Source organism: Mandrillus leucophaeus, unplaced genomic scaffold (genome assembly GCF_000951045.1).
Source record: "Mandrillus leucophaeus isolate KB7577 unplaced genomic scaffold, Mleu.le_1.0 Scaffold646, whole genome shotgun sequence".
NCBI lineage: Eukaryota > Metazoa > Chordata > Mammalia > Primates > Cercopithecidae > Mandrillus > Mandrillus leucophaeus.
The window spans coordinates 354240-378655 of record NW_012106986.1 but is presented as its reverse complement, the minus strand read 5'-3'; the positions used below and the strand labels follow the sequence as shown (position 1 = coordinate 378655).

The following is a 24416-nucleotide window of genomic DNA, read 5'->3' as shown; positions in this document are numbered from 1 at the left end:
TTTTGTTGTTGTTGTTTTGTTTTCTAAGTTATTAGTGTTCTTTCCTGTCTATCAAGGATTGATCCTTTCCAAAAAATTCAATAAAAATAAATTATTAGAAAAATAGGCCGGGTGAGGTAGTTCATGCCTGTAGTCCTAGCATTTTGGAAGGCTGAGGGGGGTGGACTGCCTGAGCTCAGGAGCTCAAGACCAGCCTGGGCAACATGGTGAAACCTCATCTCTATTAAAATACAAACAAATCAGCCTGGCATGGTGGTGTGCACCTGTAGTCCCAGCTACTCAGGAGGCTGAGGTTTAATTGGGTGAACCCAGGAGGTGGAGGTTGCAGTGAGCCAAGATCATGTCACTGTGCTCCAGTCTGGGCAACAAAGTGAAACTCTGTCTCAAAAACAAAGAAGCAAACAGAAACTACTAGAGGCCAGGTGCGGTGGCTCACGCCTCTAATCCCAGCACTTTGGGAGGCCGAGGCAGGCAGATCACCTGAGGTCGGGAGTTTGAGACCAGCCTGACCAACATGGAGAAACCCTATCTCTACTAAAAATATAAAATTAGCCAGGCGTGGTGGCGCACGCCTGTAATCCCAGTTACTCGGTAGGCTGAGGCAGGAGAATCACTTGAACCTAAGAGGCGGAGGTTGTGGTGAGCCGAGACCGCGCCATTGCACTCCAGCTTGGGCAACAAAAGCGAAACTCTGTCTAAAAAAAAAAAAAAAACTAGAACAATGAAATAAAAATAGATGTATAATAATTCTCTTCATTATTAGATTCAACAGATAGACTTACTTTCTTAAACTGCTCCAAGTTTCTAAGTGCCTAGGCTGAATTTCTGTACTTATTGCACAGCACTGGTCTGAGGATCAGACTTTGAGAAGTACTGGTCTATATTAGAGCATGTACCACATTTACAGATGAGTTCCTGCAGGGAGACAGCCTTCTCATGGTCCCTTCATATTCTCTAGTATGCAGGGACTTTGCATCCAGCACACTCTGTGCATTTAAACGGGAACTAAACAGTACACTACGGGCAGAAGCATAGCCTGGTGAAAATAACTCAGGCCCTAACATCAGGCAATGTAACTTTAGAGACTCGACTACTTCCCAACTCTGTGGCTACTGGCAAGTCATTTAACTCCTCTGGGTCTCAGCTTTCTCATCTGTGAAATGCGGATAATAGCATGTAGCTCGGATTGGGAGCAATAGTGACACATACTGGTAAAGCATTCAGCACGACGACGGCTATTACTACTATTGCTATTTCAACTACAATACATAGTCAAGTACTAAAAATCTCAGAAACAAACTACAATCTATATTCCTTTGGCAAGCTTATACTGTAAAGGGCTAGAACATAAATATATTCAGTTTTGTAGGTCCTAAGGTCTGTGTTGCAATGACTCCATTCTGCCGATGTAGCGTGAAAGCAGCCATATGCAATATGCAGAGGATTGCAGGTGGCTGTGTTCTAAGAAAACAATTTATGTGTAATCTTGGCACTTTGGGAGCCAAAGTGGGCAGACCGCTTGAGGCCAGGAGTTCAAGACCAACTCTGGCAACAAGGCAAGATCTCATCTTTAGGAAAAAAAAAACAAACATTATTCAGGCATGGTGACACTTGCCTGTAGTCCCAGCTACTCAGCTACTCAGGAGGCCGACATGGGAGGACTGCTTGAACCCAGGAGTTCGAGGCTGCTGTGAGCTATGATCACACCACTGCACTCCAGCCTGGGTGACAGAGCAAGACTGTGTCTCAAAAAAACGAAAAACATAAAAACAAAAACCAACCCCACAAAACTTTATTTATGGACACTGACACAGGAAACTTACATCATTTTCAAGTGTCATAAAATATTATTCTTTTGATTTTTTTTCATTCATTTAAAAATGTAAAAACTATTTTTAGCTGGCAGGCCATAGAAAAACTGGCAGCAAATTGTGCAGATTCTTAATAAAAATAATTTTAAAAAAGAAAAAAACAGGCAACAGGCCAGATTTGATCCTCTGCCCTTAGTTTGCCAACTCCTGCTCTAAACCCTTTCGACTTCAATTTAGTGAAAAATACCTATTGCATATGATAACCTTGAGTGTACAGAGTAGGAAAGAAGGTAGAAAAAGTCGAATCTGCCTTGTGGTAAGGATTTTTGTTTTGTTTTGTTTTTAAACTTCATTTGCAATAATTTCAGGCTTAGAAACAAAAAGTTGAAAAAAAGTAAAAAGAACTCCTTCATTGATTTTCCAAATGTTAACATTTTACCACATTTGCTTTTCTTTCTCAGGTTCTTTTCATGCCTGGAATACCATTTCTCTCTCTCTCTCTACATTTTTTTTTTTTTTTTTTTTTGTGAACTGTTTGAGAATCAGTTGCAAAGATGATGCCCTTTTGTTTCCTAAAAAACAAGGATGTTCTTTTATATAACCATTACCAAAATTACCATTACCATTACCCAAATCAATACACCAATACAAAACTATTATTTCATATTTAGAGCGTGTAACATTATCAAAATCAGAAAGTTAACATTGATGCGGCCGGGCACAATGGCTCATGCCTGTAATCCCAGCACTTTGGGAGGCCGAGGTGGGCAAATCACTTGAGGTCAGGAGTTCGAGACCAGCCTGGCCAACATGGTGAAACCCCATCTCTACTAAAAATACAAAGATTAGCCGGGCCTAATGGTGGGTTCCTGTAATCCCAGCTACTTGGGAGGCTGAGGCGGGAGAATCACTTGAACCTGGGAGGCGGAGGTTGCAGTGAGCCGAGATTGCACGACTGCACTCCAGCCTGGGTGACAGAGTGAGACTCTGTCCTCCCACCCCCAAAAAAGGAAATGAACATTGATGCATGGTACTAATCTAGCCTACAAGTCTAATTGTGATTTCAGCAACTGTCCCACTAACATCCTGTATATGCCAAGCTTCTTATCGTCATCATCGCTAGTAATTTCCCCAATTATCCAGTGAATTTGATATTATTATCCCTGTTTTACCAACAAAGAAACTAAGGTTAATTTGCCCACAGTCACACAGATCGTAAGTGGCAGAGATGGAATTCCAACTCAAGTGTACTGCCACCAGAGCCCTTGTTCTTTAATACTGAACTAGAATTGCAGAGCTTGGAAAGGACTTCACAGTGCAAGCACACGGAATTGGTACTCCAGGCACGAAAAGAAGCCAGGCACGGAGGCTCATGTCTGTAATTCCAGCATTTTGGGAGGTGCAGGCAGGCAGATTGCTTGATTCCAGAAATTCAAGACCTGCCTGGGTAACGTGGTGAGACCCTGCCTCTACAAAAAATACAAAAATTAGCCGGGTGTGGTGGTGCGCGCCTGTAGTTCCAGCCACTTGGTAGGCTGAGACGGGAGAATTGCTTGAGCCCAGGAGGCCAAAGCTGCAGTAAGCCGTGTTCGCGCCACTGCACTCCAGCCTGAGAGGCAGAGTGAGAACCTGTCCCAAAAAAACAAAATCAAAACAAAAAAAACAACCCCCAAACCAAAAAACAAAAACCTGAGGAAGAAAAGCCAGTGACTGATACTTTCTTAATCTCTCAAGGAAATGTCCGGTAGGAAAGGAGAAAGGAGTGAACAAATAGAATTTTTGGCTACTTTGTTATACAATGTAAAAGGCTTTTTTGGAACACCAAGGCACAAACTAAGGTTATTATTATTATTTTTTTAACTTTTTTTTTGAGACGGAATTTCACTCTTGTTGCCCAGGCTGGAGCGCAATGGCTTGATCTGGGCTCACCACAACCTCCGCCTCCTGGGTTCAAGTGATTCTCCTGTCTCAGCATCCCCAGTAGACGGGATTACAGGCGCATGCCACCACGCCCGGCTAATTTTTGTATTTTTAGTACAGATGGGGTTTCATCATATTGGTCAGGCTGGTCTGGAACTCCTGACCTCAGGCGATCCGCCCGCCTCGACCTCCCAAGTGCTGGGATTACAGGCGTGAGCAGAATTTTCCTTCTAACAAGTTCCAGGTGAGTTGATACAGTGGCTCCAGGGACCGACCACATTTTGCTAACCCCTAGTTTAGAATTATTCAAAGAGCCCGTATATGATACGCGGACTTGATCTAGGGCGTTTAGGTTTAGTAATTAACAATTTCCCTCTTCTGCTCTCTCAAGGAAGCCAGAAAACAGGGAGACCATGATTCATGTCCAATCTCCGAGGCGCGTTATCAAGCTGCTGAAAGCAGGGCCTCCCGATTGCCGTTACAAAGGGTCCCCTCCCAGGCAAGACGCCTGCAAAACCCAGATAGTACTATCCTGGAGTCACGCGGCCGCGCGCAGCCTCCTAGCCGCCCCTACCGCCCCCACCCGCCCGGCTCGGCCACAGCGGGGCGGAGCGCGGGGCTGAGCAGGCGCGAGGGCTGGCTGCTGGGCGGACGAGGGGCGGTGCCAGGCCGCGGGTCCTTAGTCAAGTGACGCGGAGCGGCCGGCCTGGGCGCCGACTGCAGAGCCGGGAGGCTGGTGGTCATGCCGGGGTTCCTGGTTCGCATCCTCCCTCTGCTGTTGGCTCTGCTGCTTCTGGGCCCTACGCGCGGCTTGCGGGTAAGTCTGCGGGACTCGGGTACGGGGAGGCATTGCTAGGGGACAGGCTGGCGGGGAACCGGACTCGGGCCGCAGCCACCCGGGGTCCCGCAGGGCGGAGAGCCTGAGCCCCGAAGTGCCCCCCAGCAGGCAGGCGGCCGGCGGAACGCAGGCAGTGGACCGGCCTTCCCGTCGGGGGCGGGCCGGGCGGGGCGCGCGTCCTTCCAGGCAGCTCGGTCGCTTGTGCGTTCCGCTCCGGCTGCCCTCTGCGCTTGGACTCACTTCCCTATCTGTAACGAGGTGGTGAGACGAGGTTCGCCTAAAGATTTCCTTAGTTGGCTTTCCGGGAGGGGATTCCAAGTTGCGCGGGTTAGAGGGTGCCTCGGGTTCTGGTTTGGGGCGCCCTCGCTTTCCCAGTTCGTGCTCTGCGGAGCGCTCCGGAAGGAGAAAAATGGGGTCAAGAGAGGCCCCTGCTGTGGGAGCACTGGGTTATTTTCCCTCTGGGTGCTCGCCCTCTTCGTGCATCTTGTTGCCTTCTCACCACTTCCCGTCGCCTGCCCTTTGGCTCCGGTTTTTCTTCGTATTTGTGGGACCCTTTTCCTTCGGCGTTTGGGGGTCCAGGTTGCGTGGGGGAATAGGCAGGCTGCGGGGGGATCCCAACATTGATGGGGGGAGGTCTGGCGAGGCGAATAGGTGAGGTGCGGGGCGTGCACGTTTGGTGGGAGGGTAAGGGCAGCTTCACTAGCTTCGTCTGAGCTGAGGCGACGGGCTTAGGGGGTTCCTAAGCGCTGCCTGGGGAGGTTTGCATCAGACCTGCGGAAAGGAGAGTGGATAGTTGCAAGCTGCTCCTCTGCACGTTCCGCGGACCAACTTTGGTTCCTTCAGGGTGTAGGTGGGCCGAGCCTGCAGCACGCTTTAAGTAAGAGCTGGTGGCATTTGACACCGTGGACTTGTAAGTTACACCCTTTAATAGGGCTTTCAATAACGCGCCTAGTGCAGAGAAAAGTGGTACATTTATCTGCAACCAAGATTGAACATCTTAAGTATTTGGAAAACAGCTGCTGAAAATGTTTTCATTTTGGGAAAAAGCACAGATTATTTACTTTTCCCTCTTCACCCCGTCTGTGGTTCCCCTACCCCAGTATGTAGACAGAGTTCTTGTCCACAAGGCCCGTAGGACCTTAGGAGTCAGAGCTAGCCAGCTGTGAGAACCACTGGGGAAGGTGGAAGTGGGGCACAGTTCAGGAGAACAGTGGCAGGGTAAGGGGCTGGGGGAAAGGCAGATTTTAACCAGTATCTGGGAGTGGGGGTAGAGAGAGAGAGAAGGATTTATGAACCAGGAGCAGGTGGACAGGGTCAGTCTGTCTGATGTAAGCTCATCAGTCTAGTGCAGCATCATTGGGTCAGGATGGATGCCCTGTGGCTACCATACCTGAGGCCCACACAGGGAGGCTGGCATCACCCCAGGAATTCTCATGTCAGGTGCCTAGGTGTCCCTCTTGGGCTCCTGTGCCCACAGCTGAAGAAAGATACTAGCAGTCTAGCTTTTCATTATCTCCTTGTTTACATTTCTTTACAGTCCAAGACATTCTCCTGCCTCAGCCTCCCAAGTAGCTGGGACTACAGGTGCCCGCCACCACACCCAACTAATTTTTTTTTTTTTTTTTTGTATTTTTAGTAGAGACAGGGTTTCACTGTGTTAGCCAGGATGGTCTTGATCTCCTGACCTCGTGACCCAGCGGTTCTCAAATTTTAACTAAATTTTAGCTGTCCTAGAAATTAAGAGAATATTTTCTTCCTTTTTTTTTTTTTTTTTTGAGACAGAGCCTCACTCTTTCGCCCAGGCTGGAGTGCAGCGGCATGATCTTGGCTCACTGCAACTTCCACCTCCCAGGTTCAAGTGGTTCTCCTGCCTCAGCCTCCCGAGTAGCTGGGATTACATGTGCCCGCCACCATGCCTGGCTAATTTTTGAATTCTTAGTAGAAACAGGGTTTTACCATGTTGGCCAGGCTGGTCTTGAACTCTTGACCTCAGGTAATCTGTCTGCCTCGGTCTCCCAAAGTGCTGGGATTATAGGCGTGAGCCACTGTGCCCAGCCCTAGAGAATATTTTAAACTATTTGTTAAGAAATAATACATCATTATACATTAATAAACTATATATATTTGAAAAACAATAGTATTTCTCCCCAAATTTTAGGGTGAAGAGTTGCACTGTTTTACATTTCTGCAAATCTCTTTCAATGTCTCTTAATAGAAGACAGTCAAATTTTCATGTTTATTTCTGCATGAAATCTGTTGCCATATCACATGTCACATAGCCTCTGGAAAATTCCACCCTCAGGACAGAGTGAGAATGGAAAAGGCAGTAATGGCTTGGAATTATAATAAAAATAGTTTTGACTAATTGGACCCCTGAAGGGCTCTCTCCAGACCGCACTTTGAATACCGCTGATTTGGAACATTCTTTTAAAACAAGTGCATGCTCACTGTAGAGAAACTTTAAACGTATAGAAAATGTGGTAAGAAAATGAAAACTGCCCATCATGTCACAATGCTGTGAGTTTCTTTTTGAATCATAAAGTATAGCTAGCAACTCACTGGTATTTGAGTGGCTTGGATTCAAGGTGGGTTGGGCAGACGTAAGTGGCCTTTGAGTTTTGAATGGGTACAAGGATGCTCTAATATCCCACAAAGCTGATGCTGGTTCCTGGTTGCAGGCGGAGTTGACCTGGAAACCTCTCCTTGGCCACTGTCCTTTCTAAAGAACTCATTTCCAGAGTCCACCAGCACAGAACTGGTGGGGGAGCCTCCTAGGAGCAGAGAAAATGGCCATCTTCAGGCAGCTGTCCCTAGGCGCGAAGGCCACCCTGGCTGCCGTCACTGTCTTCGTGTCCATGATCGCCTCCCGCTCGTATCTGGCAGACAGCCTTGAGCTCAGGGCCTGGCGTTGGCTGCTTCGCTTGCAGCTTGCCCTGTTTGTCAACTCGCTCTTGCTCATTGGCTCCCTCTACATTTGGCGCAGCACAGTTAGCAACCTCTGCCACTCCCCAGCTGCGGAGTCGACCTGTTTTCAGCTTTGGAAGGTGGTGGTTCTGGCATTTCTGGCCCTGGCCCATTCCAGTTTCTTCACCATGTTTTTTTTAGTGGCTGAGGAGCCCTATCTCTTTTCCTTGGCAGCCTACTCCTGCCTGGGTGCTTACATCATCATGCTCTTCTTCCTCTGCATCCTCAGCGGCATGGAGCAGGCCTACCAGCTCTTGGCCTGGCGCAGTGGTAGGGTCGTGGGCAGCCTTGACAAGACAAGGAAGCTGGTGCTCAGGCCTGCCCTGGCAGTGGGAGTGACTGCTGTGCTCAGCGTGGCCGGGATTCTGAATGCTGCGCAGCCCCCGGCTGTGAAAACTGTGGAGGTGCCCATCCATCAGCTGCCCGCCTCGATGAACAACCTCAAGATCGTGCTCCTCTCAGACATTCACTTGGGCCCCACAGTGGGCAGGACCAAGATGGAGATGTTTGTGGGGATGGTGAATGTGCTGGAACCAGACGTCACCGTGATCGTGGGTGACCTCTCCGACTCGGAAGCCTCGGTCCTGCGGACGGCTGTCGCTCCTCTGGGCCAGCTTCATTCACGTCTCGGTGCCTACTTCGTCACAGGCAATCATGAGTACTACACGTCAGATGTCAGCAACTGGTTTGCACTTCTGGAATCCCTGCATGTCCAGCCTCTTCATAATGAGAACGTGAAGATTTCCGCCACACGGGCCCAACGTGGTGGTGGTGGCAGTGGTGGTGGGAGTGAGGATGAGGACTGGATCTGCTTGGCTGGGGTGGACGATATTGAAGCAGACATCCTGCACTACTCTGGCCATGGCATGGATCTTGACAAGGCCCTGGAGGGCTGCAGCCCAGACCATACAATCATCTTGCTAGCTCACCAGCCCCTGGCTGCCAAGAGAGCTCTCCAGGCTCGGCCAGATATTAACCTGATCCTTTCTGGGCACACACATGCTGGGCAGATCTTCCCCTTGAACGTAGCAGCCTATCTCCTGAATCCCTTCTTTGCTGGTCTCTACCAAGTGGCCCAGGCTACATTCGTATATGTCAGCCCGGGCACAGCCTACTACGGGATACCCATGAGGTTGGGTAGCAGGGCGGAGATCACAGAGCTCATCCTGCGGCGGTCTCCCTGAACCGGCCCTGCCCTGTGCACCTCTGCCCTGCCCTTGCCCTCGACCCTCCATCCTGCTTCAGAGTGGTTTGCCTGCTTTTCCCCTCCAGCCTTGCCCACCTAGCCTTGCCTACACACCCTTGGTCACAAGCCTGATTCAAACAGTGACTCCTAGTGGGGCTGCCTGGCATGTTCAGGCTGGTTTAACCGTTTCCTTGGCCGGTTGCTTTTTTTGATGCACTTGTGAGATCACTAAGGTCACATATATGAGCACTCCCCTCTATTTTCCAGGTGGTGTGGCGTGGGGACCTTCTCCTGCAGAGCTCCCAGGGATGAACCTCCCCTTGGGGTTGCTAGAAAGGAATACCTCTAGAAGGTGGGGCTGAGGAGGAGCAGGAGCATTTTTCTCTTGGTGTTTTAAAACTGTCTTTAGGACTTAATTGGTTTCCAGAATCATTGATCCAGAGCCGTTCTGGGGAAGGGGCAGTGTTGCCAGGTAATTTGGGAGAACAGGCAAGATGGAAGGGCCCTCTGGCTGCTAGAGAAGAATATTTTCTTTTCCTCTGCTTCTATCAGGATCACCTCTATTGAGGGCATCAGCAAAATCTACTGGAATGCAAAGTTCCTCCTGTTCCAGGCCTTGAGGGATGCTATTTTACTGTCTGTGCTCCTGGGCCTTTGGGGGCAAGGTTCGGGGGAGAAGAACGATGGGCGCCGTGGTCGGTGATGGTGGGAACGTGGCTGCTTAGGAATTCGGAAGGCTTTGCCTCCCTTGCCTCATTTTATACAACCCTTTGGGGAGCTAATTGGGGACAGGCTGCTTTTCCCTATTTAGAGATGAGGAAACCAAGGCAAAGAGAGATAGGTCACAGGCAATATGACAAGATGTGTAGGAGATTTGGGGCTAGAAACCAGGTCTTTTACCTCCCAGTAAAAGCGGTGCTTTTCCACCATGTGGTGATGAAGTAGCTGCATCTGTTGCAGGTGGTCTGTTGCAGGTGAGCGCGGGATTCAAATGCAGTTCACCAATTCACGGTGCAGAGAGAACGAACAAGGGCCTAGGACCCCATGCTCTTTCTAAGTGGTTTGCTTGAGGCTGATTTCAACTTACCCATACCGGCATGGACTGGAGCCTGGAAGGGAGTCAGCTAGTTTCAGTGTAGGATGTCTTACATTTGAAGAAGAGTCAGGAAACTGGAACCCTCCACCTCCGACCCCACGTTTGGGTTTGATTTTTCTGTGAGCAGCCGGGTTCACTCTGTCAGTGGGGTAGATGAGGCCTCCATGGGAGTGGCAGTGCTGTGTGCCTCTGGCAGGGCCTGCAGACTCCTCTCCCTGGGCCTGGCTGTGGAATGCAGAGACTGTTCTTCTGCTAGGTGGCTTCCAACCCACTTGCCTGACCCTATAAGAGCTGCCCTTGGGCTCTGGCCACGAAATGATAGGGCCATCCCCGCTGGCTTCTAGACCCATAGAAAAACCAGGCAGGGATTATGATGTCCTGAGTGACTCTGTTGGCCTGGCCCTTTTGCCAGAAGCAACAGATCCTTTGATCCTGAGATGGAGATAAGCACCTGTGTTAGAAAAGGCCTCACTGAGAAGACAGGGCGGGGCCAGTTTCCTGCTGGGTGATTTAGGCTTGTGATGGATAGTCTTCCTCCGATGGGGACTGAAGAAACTCGCTTTGACTGGAGAGGCTAACCCTGCTACTCACTCGTTGGACAGCAGTGGGTGGGTGACTTTCCCTTACTGAGCCTTGGTTTCCATCAACCCTAAAATGGGGATAATTATTGCATCTACCTCAAGATTGTTTTGTCAGGAGGGATCCATCAAGCCTTGTGCATGAGTTCCACATGGCACAGTGTGCACAGTGAACACTCAATGTTAATTTTTCAGCTTTCCAGTGGAGCTTGCTAAGGAACTGTGTTGGGCACAGGTGCCCGGAGGATTCATGAAGCAGCCAGTCCTGAGGAATGTGAGTGGGTAACGAGTTACCTGCTGCTGGGGCCGGTGATGTGTCAAAGCAACTGCTGGGGGTTTGCCTTCCTCCCCTTGTGCGCATTCTGGCAGGCAAAGGGGGTTTCTTCCTTTCCTCCTTGTTCTCCTGGTGTATAGTGCGGTTCTGGGAGATCTGGAGACCACCCTTTTTGTTCCCAGGCAGCCACAGTATTGACAGTGGGCCATCCCATGCAGTTTAAAATGTATCTTTGAGTTGAAATTTTGGTGGTTTCCTTATTCTTTTCTCTCTTCCCTGTCCTTCCAAACTCACTTTTCTTGTGACCCGACTGCATTTTATGAATCATCCTTCCTCCCTTTCAGTTCTCACTTTGGATTTCACCAGGTGGGCTCCATGGTGCCGTTTCACTTCCACTGTTTGGTGCCACTGGTAATTTTGACTCACCTGTCGTGTGTTATTTCACTGATTTCTTGATTTTGCATCTTTCTTATCAGTGACCTGGGCTTGATGAAATTAGCTTTCATGAAGTCCTTTTTTTTGTTGTTTAATTTTGCATCCTTACCTCTTTTCTTTCTCTTGAATGCCATCATTGTGTGGTCTTATATACCCTTCATCCACTCTGAAGTCCTTGCTTGACTGATTGCTTTCTATTAGCAGAAAGAAAACAGGTCCATCCCATGTATCTGAGAAACAACATCAACACCCTGTCGTATCTGGTTTGTATTCCCTGGCTCGGCGGACATTTTTCCAGCAGAAATTTCTCCATCACTGTCCAGATTCTGGCCCTGGTGGGCAGGACTCCATGACACCTTTATTCCCTCTGTTCAACATTCTTAAACCATTGACCTTCTTTTTTTTTGTTTGTCTGTGGCTGGGGGAGAGGGTGAGAAACATTACTTGAAGCTTGATCATTCTTTCAATTTCATTTGTTTCTTTATTTTTAATCTGTTAGATGCAAATTGAAATGCAATGCTTTTTGAAGATTAGCAATAGCATCTGTAGTATATGATGCTGTTACAAAATCTCAATAAATTAATCCTGCTTCCATTCCTACCAAATACCCATCCATGCTTTTTTCCCCCTCGTATTTTGTTTGGTTTGTTTTAAACTTTTCGTACGTGTACCTATCTCCCAGCTTTCACAAGGATGACAAGACCATTCTGCCATCCTTTCTCGGCTACCGCTGCCCCACTTGTACTCTTTATTTTTTGGCTGGAGTGTATTAAGGTAAATCATAGAAAACATAATGTTACCCCAAAACTACTTCAGTATGAATCCTTTTTCAAAAAGCATACCTATAATGTCATTATATCCAATGAAATTAACAGTGATTCTTGAATATCATCTAATAGCTAGTTAGGAGATTTGGGGCTAGTAGCCAGATTTTCGACCTCTTTAAAGAAGTGTTCTTTCCACTGTCTGAGTATTAAGTAGCTGTATCTGTCACAAATGAGTATAGGATTCAAATGCAATTAATTGTGTGAAGAGTTAGTGTTTAGTTTTTCCTGATTATCTCAATTATATTTTTTATCGTGGCAAAAAATTGACTATCTTAACCATTTTTTTTTGTTTGTTCTTTTTGTTGTTGTTGTTGATCTTAACCATTTTTAAGTGAACAGTTCAACAGTGTTAAGTATATTCACATTGTTGTGAAATTGATCTGTTTGATCTGTAGAACTTTTTCATCTTGCAACTTTATACCCATTGAGCAACAAGGCTCCATTTCCCCCTTCCTCCAGCCCCTGGTGACCACAGTTCTATTTTCTGTTTCTATGGCTTTGACTACTTTAGATACCTCATAGGAGTGAAATCATGCAGTTTTTGTCTTTTTGTGGCGGGCTTGTTTCAGTTAGTATAATGACCTTAAGGTTGTGGCACGTGACTGGATTTCTATTCTTTTTAAGGCTGGACCACAGTAATATTCTGTTGTATTTTTATGCCACATTTTGTTTATCCATGTTGAGCATGTTTTCATGGGCTTGTTGGCCACTTGTATACCTTCTTTGGAGAAATGTCTATTCAAGTCCTTTGCCTATCTTTAAATCAGATTATTTAATTTATTGTTGTAGAGATGTAGGAGTTCTTTATGTATTCTGGATATTAACCCCTTATCAGATATGTAATTTGCAGATATTTTCTTCAGTTCTGTACATTGCCTTTTCACTTCTTGTGACCTTTGATACACAGAGTTTTAAAGTCTGATGTAGGCCCATTTCTCTATTTTCACTTTTGTGTTTGTGCTTTTGGCATCATATCCAAAAAATCATTGCCAAATTCAATATCATGTAGCTTTTTTTCCCATGGTTTCTTCTAGGAGTGTTATAGTTTCGGGTCTTATGTTTAGGTCTTTAACCCATATTGAATTAATTTTTGTGTATGGTGTAAGATAAGGGTCCAACTTCATTCTCTTGCATCTGAATATCCAGATTTCCCAGCACTGTTTTCTAAAGAAATTGTCCTTTTCTCATCAAGAGGTCTTGGCATCTTTGTTGAAAATCATTTGACCATATACACAAGGGTTTATTTCTGGGTGTTCTATTCTCTTTCATTGCTCTATTTGTCTGTCTTTATGCCGTTACCATGTTATTTTGATTACTATAGCTTTGTTTTGAAATCAGGAGGTATGAGTCTTTCAACTTTGCTCTTCTTTTTCAAGACTGTTTTGTCTATTTGGTGTCTGTTTAGATTCTGTATGAATTTTAGGATAAATTTTTCTATTTCTACAAGAAATGCTGTTGGGATTTTTATAGGGATTGTGTTGAATCTGTAAATCACTTTGGGTAGTATGAACATCTTAACAATATGAATCTTCCACTCCATGAACATAGCATGTTTTTTCCTTTTGTTTGTATCTTCTTTAATTTCTTTTAACAGTGTTTTGTAGTTTTCAGTGTCATCTTTCACCTTAGTTAGGCCTATTTCTAAGTATTTTATTCTTTTTGATGCTTTTTTAAATGGAATTTTTTAAAATTCCATTTAGGATTGTTCATTTTTAGTGTATAGAGATGCAACTGATTTTGGTGTGTTGCTTTTGTATACTGCAGCTTTGCTGAATTCATTTATTAGTTCTAACAGTGTTGTGTGTATGTGTGTGTGTGTAATCTTTAGGGTTTCCTTCATCTAAGATTATGTCATCCGCAAACAGATCATTTTACATCTCCTTTCTAATTTGAATGCCTTTTATTTCTAGTTGCTCTGACTAGGACTTCCAAAACTATTTGAGTAGATGTGGCAAAAGCAGACATCTTGTCTTGTTCCTGATCTTAGAGGAAAAGCTTGCAGTCTTTCACTATTGAGTATGATGTTAACTGTGGGCTTTTCACATGTGGACTTTATGATGTGGAGGTAGTTTTCTTCTATTTTGCATTTGTTGAGTTGTTGGGTTTTTTTAAATCATGAAAGGGTGTTGAATCTTGTCATGCTTTCTCTGCCTCAATTTAGATTATCATGTGGTTTTTGCCCTTTATTCTGTTAATTTGGTGTATTACATTGATTGATTTTTGTATGTTAAACCATTCTTGCATTTTAGGAGTAAATCCCACTTGATCATAGTATATAATCCTTTTAATGCATTGTTGAATTCAGTTTGCTAGTATTTTGTTGAGGATTTTTACATCAATATTCACCAGGAATATTATCGTACTGTAGTTTTCTTGTATTTTTCTGGCTTTGGTATTAGGATAATATTGGTCTCATAGAATAAATTTGGAAATGTTCCTTCTCTTCAACTTTTGTAAGAGTTTCAGGAGGATTGGTATTAATTCTTCTTTAAATGTTTGGTAGAATTCTCCAGTGAAGCCATCTGGTTCTAGGTTTTTCTTTGAGAGGTGTGTGTGTGTGTGTGTGTGTGTGTGTGTGTGTGCTGACACGTAGTCTTGCTCTGTCGCCCAGGCTGGAGTACAGAGGCGTGATCTTGGCTCACTGCAACCTCCGCCTCCCGGGTTCAAGCGATTCTCCTTCCTTAGCCTCCCAAGTGGCTAGGACCACAGGCACGCGCCACCACGCCCGGCTAATTTTTGTATTTTTAGTAGAGACGAGTTTTCACCATGTTGGCCAGGCTGGTCTCAAACTCCTACCTCAAATGATCTGGCCGTCTCCGCCTCCCAAAGTGCTGGGATTACAGACGGGAGACACCGTGCCCAGCCTCTTTGAGGTTTTTGATTACTGATTCAATCTTTTTAATAGCTATTGGTCTGTACAGATTTTCTGTTTCTTCATGATTCAGTCTTGGTGGGCTGGGTGTGTCTAGAAATTTATCCATATCTCCTAGGTTATCCAATTTGTTGGCATACAGTTATTCATGCTATTCTCTTACAATCCTTTATTTCTGTGGCATCAGTTATAATGCCCTCTCTTCATTTCTGATTTATTTATATATTCTTTTTTTAAAATCTAGTTAAGTTTCTCAATTTTGTTGATTTTTTTTTCAAAAACCAACTCGTTTTTTTTTTTCCTACTATCTTTCTATTCTCTTTTGTTTATTTCTGCTGTAATCTTTTATTGTCTTTTGCTAGCTTTGGGTTTTTTTCTTCTTCTTCTTCTTATGGAATTGTCTTTTTATAGTTATTTTGTTTGAAATAGGAATGAAAAATAGGTCTATATTTTGCCTGTGGTATGTTTCTTCAGTTTCCTTAAGTCTATAACATCCCCCTTTCCTTATTTTATGCCATTTATTTGTTCAAGTTATGTGGGTCATATGTCTTAAAATTTTATGCATTTTGGATTTTGGTGTCGTTTAACATGTTCATATTTTCTGTGAGTTCGTAGAGCTAAAGCTCTCTAAAGGTTAGAGCTAGAGGCTGGATAGATTCAGGTTCAACCTTTTCCCTTTTTGGGTAGGAAGACCTTTGCTTCAGTGATGCTAAGATTGACCTGTCGGCCCAGGTGTTGTCAGCTTGATCGCTCCACTAGAAAATTCCTCATTATCTTTCCATTTAATGTTTCAGCAGTCATTGGTGATTGTTGCCTAATGTCATTATTTCACTAAAGATTGCAAAATGATGATTCGTAAAATTCTACCCTTTTTTCCCCTGCATTTACTAGCTATGGATCCTTTACAAAGAACTCTTCTTATCAATTGTGTGGTTACTCTGAAAAAGCCTATAACAAAGGCAAGACAGATACTAGATTCTTTCGCTTGATTCCTTAGTTTATAGCATAATGAGCTGATACCACAGCAACCTCCAAGAATGACCAATAAGCTTTTCTTCTGAGTGGGTAAAAATATTGTTAGGAATTTAGATATTTAGATATTTTTTATGTCTGATGCTTTTTAGTTCATCAAAGTGTTACATCTTTTAATACTCAAAATAGCCCATCTTTAGCCAGTTGGAACCTTTTCATTTTTCATTTTTTACTTTTTAGAGTCATGGTCTTGCTCTGTTGTTCAGTCTGGAGTGCAGTGGTGTGACTATAACTCACTGCACTCTCAATTTCCTGGGCTCAAGCGATGCACTCACTTTGGCCTCCAAGTAGCTAGGACTACAGGCACGCACCACCACACCTGGCTCTTTTTTTTTTTTTTTTTCTTTTTTTGGTAGAGACAGAGTCTCTCTGTGTTGCCCAGGCTGGTCTCAAACTTCTGGCCTCAAGCAGTCCTCAGCCTCCCAAAATGCTGGGATTACTGGTGTGAACCTGTAATCAGCCTCCCAAAATGCTGGGATTACAGGTGTGAACCACTGCACTTGAGCTGGTTGGAGCCCTGTCATCTTGTTGTTTTGATGAGACCCTAGTAGTTTTTTTTGTTTTTTTTGTTTTTTTTTAAAATAGTTCTAGTGCTGTTTTGTACACCTTATGCCACAGACTTGGATTAACTAATTTGTTGAAGAAGCAGTTCTGGTTACTTTTAGTGGGAAATGTTTGCAGACCACAATTTAGGCACTATATGGGTTAGATTGCTTAGATTAGATTGCTGCCTGCTGATATCATTTCCAAACTGTGTCTGTGAGTATTGCTAGGAAATGCAATACTTTTTTAGGGAGAAAAAAAACAAATCATAAATGTGTACTAGTATTTCCAATTCAAATGAGAGATGATGGATTTTATTGTTTTTTAATGAATTATAGTTTTTAGAGTAGTTTTAGCCTTATAGCAAAATTGAGGGGAAGGTACAGAGATTTTCCTGTATCTCTTGATTATGGGGTTCTTAATTTTGTTTGATTTTATGTTTGTTTCTCTCTCTCTCTCTCTCTTTTTTTGAAACAGAGTCTTGCTCTGTCCCTCTGATTGGACTGCAGTGGCGCCATCACTACTCACTGCAGCCTCAACTATACTGGGTTCAAGCAATCCTCCCACCTCAGCCTCCCAAGTAGGTGGGACCACAGGCGTGTGCCACCATACCCAACTAACTTTTATTTATTTTTTATAGAGATGGGATCTCATTTTGTTGCCCAGGCTGGAACTTCTGGGGTCACGCCATCCGCCCACCTCAGCCTCCCAAAGTGCTAGGATTACAGGAATGAGCCACTGTACCCAGCCTGTTTCTCTTTTATACTGAAAAATTCGGTTCTTAGTAACCTAATGTAGTTACTTAGTTTTTTTATCTTACTACATATATAACAGAACCAAAATAGTAATGTCAATGTGGTTATTAAGATGAAGTCTACTGAATGCAGTTTGCTTTTGTTTTCTCCCTGAATGCAATTTAAGCTGTATTTTTATCCTTAGGCCAAATACGGTCAATGTAGTGTGGAAAGTTAGGTCTGTATGTTTTTAATTTTAAAGAAATTATATATTTTTAAATTTAATTTTTATTTTTTTAAACTGCGCATTTACCTTTTCTCTGAGATGAGGGGGCACATATTTTAAATCTGTGCATGTCCAGAGTCCGTGAGGATTGGGAATCAGTCCAAAGCTGTGCTCACTTCTCCTCCTCTTCCACGGTCATTTGCCTTCTTTATCCAGTCTTTTGGAATGCTGAACAAAAATGTTTTTGGCACAAGACAGGCATGAAAAAATAAAGTTAATAAAAATTGAAAGCATAAGCTACAGCAGATTATCCACAGATTCCTCCATCTCTGTATAGATTATCACCATTGCTTGCACCTGTTTTCCTTCTCCAGCCTATCTGATGGAATGGTGCTTCCATGACATGTGGTGTTTGGAAGGCTCTTAGCTCTGACATAATCAGAGTTTGACCCATAGTCACCTGAAACATTTCTTCTCTTTCTCTATGTTCTATGAACTGAGGGGTCTGAGAAGTCCGTGGTATGCAAGTAGCCTTCCAGCCCGTTCCCTCTCCCCTTGCCTCTATCCATGTTCCCTCAGCCCCAGGGTGCTTGCAGGCTGAGGACTGGGTCTCTGCCATCCTGGAGCTGAACAGCTCGTGTCAGGAATGCCCCAGGCCCTTGAGTCTCGAGGGTGAGTTGTAGGGGTGTGTAGGGTGCTGGGGATGGAGATCTGCTGAGTAGGTGCTTACCAGAGTTACACTGAGGGACCTGAAGACAGATCATCTTCACATAATCAGCATGACCCAGAATCTGCGATGTCACTGGGCTTCTTTTATTTCTTTAGTCAAGGAATGTGCACAAGTAATACAAATATAATTATTTTTAATCCCAGGGATTAGGGAACTTGGGGGGTGTTCACATTACCTGATGATGTCAATATTGTGTTGTGTTTAATTTTTGTTTTAAAAGAGATGCTTATTTATTACTGAAATAATCTAACCTGAATAAATAACTTTTTAAAAATTACATTGGCCAGTATTAGGTTCCTGGTATGTATTTGGTGTTTTGTTTGTACTGCTGGGTTTTTTTCCCTCCAGTATTGGATGCGTTAATGGGGGGCCTTAAGAAGTTATGAATTTTGGTTTGTTCAGAATTGCTTTTTATAAGTTTTCTGTGACCTCATGCACTAAATACTGATGCTTCCACACTTCTGCAAGTATGAAATAAAAGTATGTGTCTTCAGTATTGCATTCCTGCGCCAGTTCATTTAGAAGGATAGAATTTGCACTCAGGTCAAATCTTGCATTATTTGCGTTTGGGGGGAATACACTCTGAAGGCAGTTTTCTCTCTCTCTGTCTCCTTTTTCCTCCACCTTTCCTTCTTTCTTCCTCCTATTCCCACTTTTTTTTTTTTTTGAGACGGAGTTTTGCTCTTGTTGCCCAGGCTGGAGTGCAGTGGTGTGATCTCGGCTCCCTGCAACCTCTGCCTCCCAGGTTCAAGGGATTCTCCTGCCTCAGTCTCCAAGTAGCTGGGATTATAGGCATGGACCACCACACCCAGCTAATTTTTGTATTTTTAGTATAGATGAGGTTTTGCCATGTTCATCAGGCTGGTCTCGAACTCCCGACCTCAGGTGATCCACCTGCCTCAGCCTCTCAAAGTGCTGGGATTACGGACGTGAGCCACCGCACCTGGCCTATTCCCATTTTTTTTGATCGCCTTCTGTCAGTGGTGCCACAGCTCAGAGGAAGCTCAAAGGAAGCTGGCTCTTTAGGTGGGATCTTCTTAGGTCCCTAACTTTTGAGAGGGGTCACCTTGGGTCCATGAAGTGGACTGTCCCTGTTTACTTTGGTTGTGACAGTCAACAATGATGAGCTGTCTTTTAACCGATACTGCTTCTGCAGCTGTTCATCTCGATCCCCTCTCTGCGGCTTTTCCAGGTTTTTGTTTCAGAGACATGTCCCCTGCTCACCTGGTTCAAATAACATGGTGGTGTTCGTGTCTCAGACCATGACGGTCCATGAATGCACAGACAGTCCAGGTCTCGTGTGATACAGCAGGGCAGTGGACACAGTCCCAGGCAAGAGGGAGAATATACTGCTATCCTGCCCACTCACGAACTGTTTTCAATCCTTTTTATCAGTAGGATTTGAAAAGATTAGAACATTAATTGCAAACCAAATATCAGAGGCTGTGTTGTTCTGTCCCAGTGGTAATCCCACACCCACATAGTAGCTGCTATTGGAGCTACTACTCAGTTAATTAAGTGGCCACCGTCACGTACCATGATCTGTTTTTTCTGGCAGAGGCTCACAGGCAATTTGAATGAACATGATGGAAATGATCTTTAAGTCTTTGTGGAGGGGGCACTCATAGCTACAATTCCCAGAGGATTGTGGTCTTGCTTCAGATTTATCTTGAGTGGGAGTGGGGAGTGGGCAGTTCCAGAGCTTCCCCTTGATTCGTGGTGGCTCCTACTCATGATGAGGGTTCTGCAGGCCATTATGTAAAACCATCCCACTTTGAGCTCAGAGCCAGGGAAATAACCGTGTGATGGATCCTCTGATTTGTTGGACTCTCTGTGAAAAGGACTGGGGCCAAGGCTCCCTTTATCCCTGGCCTCCCTAAGAGTGATAAGGGAGAGTGATGGCATTTCAGGTTCCCTGGTGCTACCATGTCAGTTCACACTGTATCCAACAGTCCTCAGAAGGGGGTGGCCTTGGGGTGCCCCTTTTCTTAGGACACAGGTACCCTGAATCTTGTTGGGAAGGACTGGAGGAATATTCACTGTGTGAACTTGGGGTGGTGTTATAGGGGCCTTCCTCAAGGGGATCCATGCAGCCTTTCCTTCAGTCAAATTTTGTTGACTGTATGTTGGAGAACTGGCTCAAAGCTGGGAATTGGATGTAGGAATCTCAATTTTCCATGCAGCTGTTGACATCAGCCTTTTGCTCACAAGTTTTTAAATATGTCAAGCAGTACTCTTGCCGATTGCCTGGCCATCTCACCCCACAGGAACGTGTAGCTTATGAGCCACTGGATAAGGTCACTCCTGGTCCGCAGGTCAGCACACCCTGGTTGCCACTGTGACCTTGCTGGTCGTTGTGGTAATTGTGCCTTCCTGCTTCTGATGGTTAAGCGGTCCCATGTTGGTTATGCCAGAACTTCATTATCCCCAGTGACACTAGAGAGTCCCTTGCCGTGGCAGCATCCCCCGTCATTCTTGCCTGCAGAGGATGGGCTTCCCAAGCATGCCAGGGCCCTCCTCACCAGTGCCTTCCTTCCTGAAGGGAGAGTTCTCTGGGCTCTCCTGGGGAATAGAGCCAGGTAGTGGGGTCTCCGGTCATCCTTTCTACATTCCCACCTCTTGAGCCATTCCATACCTTTCTCAGGATGCAGTCCTGGCATCCTCACCTCATTTCCTGTTAACCAGTGTCATGTCTAGGTTCCAAGAATCCTCCCAACAGCATAGAGACTGGGCTCTTACCAATAGAATATGGGTCATGGGAGAACACACCCTACCAGTAACTTCCCCATATCTGGCCTGGGATTTTCCCCCTCAAGATCCATTCTCAGTGACCCCCATGGTTAGGTCTTACTTTTCTGGCCGGAGATGTGAGTCTCTTTAAACACTGCCACAGAAGCCTCTGACATTCATAAGATGCCCTGAGTGGATGGCTCACCTGAGCCTATCAAACAGTCACTGTCTTCAAAGCTTCCAAATCACTTAATAAAAGCCAGCTAACCTCACACTCTTTTCAATGACCAGTAACCCCCACCTCTGCCCCGCTCCAGGGGTGGAGCCAGTGCAGATACCAACTGCTCCCCTTCTCTCCATGCCTCCTCCCGGTCCCGCATAGTTGAGGGACTTGGTATTTGTCTTTGAGGCGTTACCACGCCCCTTAGCACCAGCTGTAGGGTTCTTGCTATTTGACATTCATGAGACAACAAGGTACAGACACACATCCTGATGATCTGCTCTTGAGGCCACTCCTGGTACCAATTGTCATACTTTGGGTCCCTCTAGAAGCAGAACAATGGGTGCAGGTGGTTTGAGAAGTGATCCAAGAGCATAGGAGCGAGGGATAGGTGGAAAGAAGGGACAGCCTGGGTCAGAATGCATATCGGGGTTATCACTCTGGGAACCGGGACATGATTCTTCTGAGACTTCTGAAAAGTGCACAAAGTGTCTCCAGAATTATTTGCCTAAAAGACAAGAGAATGCAGTTCTCCACCCTCTTTATCCCTCATTGGCTGAAGGTTGCCCCCGGGGCATGGACTACCCAGTGCCCCTGGACTTCTGGGCTGAACCCGTTCCCCCAGTGTTGGGGCAGGAAGGCAAAAAGACTTGAGATCTGAGTGTGAGTTGAGACAATCAGCACAAAGCATACTGAGCTGGCACAAGACCATTCACAGAGCTACAGCTGATGTAGGCATGTTTTTAAAACCCTTTTCAAGGCCAGGCGTGGTGGCTCACGTCTGTAATCCCAGCACTTTGGGAGGCCGAGACGGGCGGATCACCTGAGGTCAGGAGCCCGAGACAAGCCTGGCCAATGTGGTGAAACCCTGTCTCTACAAAAAGTACAAAAATTAGCCAGGCGTGGGGGCGGGAGGCTGGGACAGGAGAATCGCTTGAACCAGGGAGGCGGAGGTTGCAGTGAGCCGAGACTGCGCCATTGCACTCCAGCCTGGGCCCCAAGAGTGAAACTCCATCTCAAAAAAAAAAAACCCAAAAAACCAAAAAAACACCTTTCAGGCTGGGCACGGTGGCTCATGCCTGCAATCCCACAACTTTGGGATCATGAGGTGGGAGGATTGCTTGAGGCTAGCAGTTGGAGACCAGCCTGGGCAACATAGTGAGATCCTGTCTCTACAGAAAATTTGAAAATTATTAGCTGAGCATGGTGGCATGCCCCTGTTGTCCCAGCTACTTGGGGACTGAGGTGGGAGGATCACTTGAGCCCAGGAGGTCAAGGCTGCAGTGAGCCATGATCATGCTGCTGCATTCCAGCCAGAGCAACTGAGCAAGAAAGACCCTGTCTCAAAAACAAAAAACTCTCCTCCTCTGCCTTCACCGTATATCCATCGGAGACCATTTCACACTGGCAAGGGCTGCATACTCTCCAGAGCTGCATACGTTTGATCATGTATGTGTATTTGTATATATACAAACATACATGTACAATACACATACAGTATAAACCATAATTCATTTTATCAGTCTGCATTTTTATTTGTGTCAACATTTTGCTAGGAAAAATATTCAGAGAGAGTTGAAAAATTATACCGTTAACATATTACTGTCAGTCTATCCCTCCATCTATCAATTCATCTTATTTTTTGGATGCATTTCAAAAGAAGTTGCAGATATCAGTGCCCTCCTCTTGCTAAAATAAATACTTCAGCAGGCATATCATTAACTAGCAGTCAGTGTTTGTTAATAGCCCCTTTTTCCCCCAAGATAAAATTTACATACAATGAAATGCACGTATCTTAAATGTACCATTTGATGAGTTTTAACAAATGCCTACACCTGCATAATCCAAAACCCTTATCTAGCTATAGAACATTACCATTACTCCAGAAAGTTCCCTCATGTCCCTTCCCAGGCAATACCTGCCTCCACTCTCCCAGAGTTAACTATTCTGATTTTTTTCTCCCACCATGGATTAGATTTGCCTTTCCCAGGACTTCATATAAATAGATTCATGCAGTATGAACCCAATTGTGTAAGGCTTCTTTCTCTCAACATTTTTGAGATTTATGTACATTATTACAAATACCAGTAGTTGTTCTTTTTTATTGCTGAGTAGTAGTCCATCATATACATATGCCATAGTTTGCTGAGGCAGGAGAATCACTTGAACCCAGGAGTTCAAGACTGCAACGAGATGTGATTGAGCCATTGCACTCCAGCCTGGGTGACGGAGCAAGACCCTGTATCCAAAAAATCTTAAAAAATTATAATAATAAATAAAAAGATAAAAATAAAAGAATTAGGATCCAAACCAGGTTCACGCTGACCTAATGAATATCGTATCATGTCATATTACAAATATCATATCATACCTTATTACACATACCATATCACATATAATGATCTAATGCAATCATTAGGCCATTATTCCTCTGAAGTTCTTTCATTTCTAAATAATACTCCCTTTCTTTCTTTTGATACCATTGATTTGTTGGAACAACTGAATCATTGGACTTTTAAAATGTCCCACGTTTTGGATTTGGCTTATTGCTTCCTTATGGTATTGTTAGATTTGGGTTCAGTTGTGATTTTGATTCAATAATGAGGACCACTTTCTAGGTGAGACTGTACTTCGTGTTAAATCATAACATGACAGACATAATGTCTGGCTATTCCACTTTTATTGAGGCTGAAATTGAGTGGATGGAGCACAAAAAATATGCCCAGTCCTTCACACAATTTCCGTCAGTGTTTCTAATGGTTTTAGCATCTATTGATGATTATAGCTTAAATCCATTTCATTAAGTGTTGGGAAAGAGGTGTTTTTCAGATGCTTTTATTCCTTCTGCATTTATTATTATTTTGAGACAGGGTCCCTCTCTGTCACCTGGCTGAAGTGCAGTGGCACCATCAAGTCTCACCATCACCTTGACTTCCTAGGCTCAAGCAATCTTCCCGCCTCAGCCTCCTGAGTAGCTAAGACTACCGGTGCCTGCCACCACACCTGGCTAATTGTTTGTTTGTTTATTTATTTTAAACAAGAAATTTAAACAACAAGCTTCTTGACTTGAAGAAAAAACTGTCTAGGATTCCTTTTTTTTTAGACTAATTTATCCCTACTTAAAGACAAACCGTCCTACATGTAACAGCTATGTACAATGAAGTTATAAAATTGTTCTTGGTTTTACAATGATAAATGAAAAACATTAACATTCTACAATTGAACAAGGTATGCAAAATTTTTATTTTTATTTTTTGTTGTTGTTAAAACAGCCAAATAACTTACTGAAATATAAAGATAAGAGCGGGCCGGGCGCGGTGGCTCAAGCCTGTAATCCCAGCACTTTGGGAGGCCGAGACGGGCGGATCACGAGGTCAGGAGATCGAGACCATCCCAACAT

At 44.7% G+C, this 24416-nt stretch overlaps 2 protein-coding genes across 3 annotated transcripts in view; both read left to right on the top strand.

The window, feature by feature from the left end:
* The first annotated feature begins 4328 nt into the window (after positions 1 to 4328).
* Positions 4329 to 24416, top strand: part of GLB1 (galactosidase, beta 1) — a 121413-nt gene continuing 101325 nt past the window's right edge. Inside the window, 1 exon segment of the mRNA XM_012001012.1 lies at positions 4329 to 4548. Coding sequence (XP_011856402.1) covers positions 4474 to 4548 — 75 coding nt within the window. The 5' untranslated portion in view covers positions 4329 to 4473.
* Positions 4755 to 8717, top strand: TMPPE (transmembrane protein with metallophosphoesterase domain). Of its 2 annotated transcripts, none has more exons than XM_012001010.1 (2): positions 4755 to 4840; positions 7248 to 8717. In XM_012001010.1, exon 2 carries the CDS (start codon positions 7356 to 7358, stop codon positions 8715 to 8717), a length of 1362 nt encoding a protein of 453 aa, XP_011856400.1. In that variant the 5' UTR covers positions 4755 to 4840; positions 7248 to 7355. The 2 variants fall into 2 exon arrangements, with proteins under 2 accessions (XP_011856400.1, XP_011856401.1); XM_012001011.1 differs by having other exon boundaries at positions 4758 to 4840; positions 7763 to 8717.

Bases quoted from the DNA above. Each gene is read 5' to 3' on its own strand.
- TMPPE (XM_012001010.1), top strand. From the start codon at position 7,356: ATGGCCATCTTCAGGCAGCTGTCCCTAGGCGCGAAGGCCACCCTGGCT.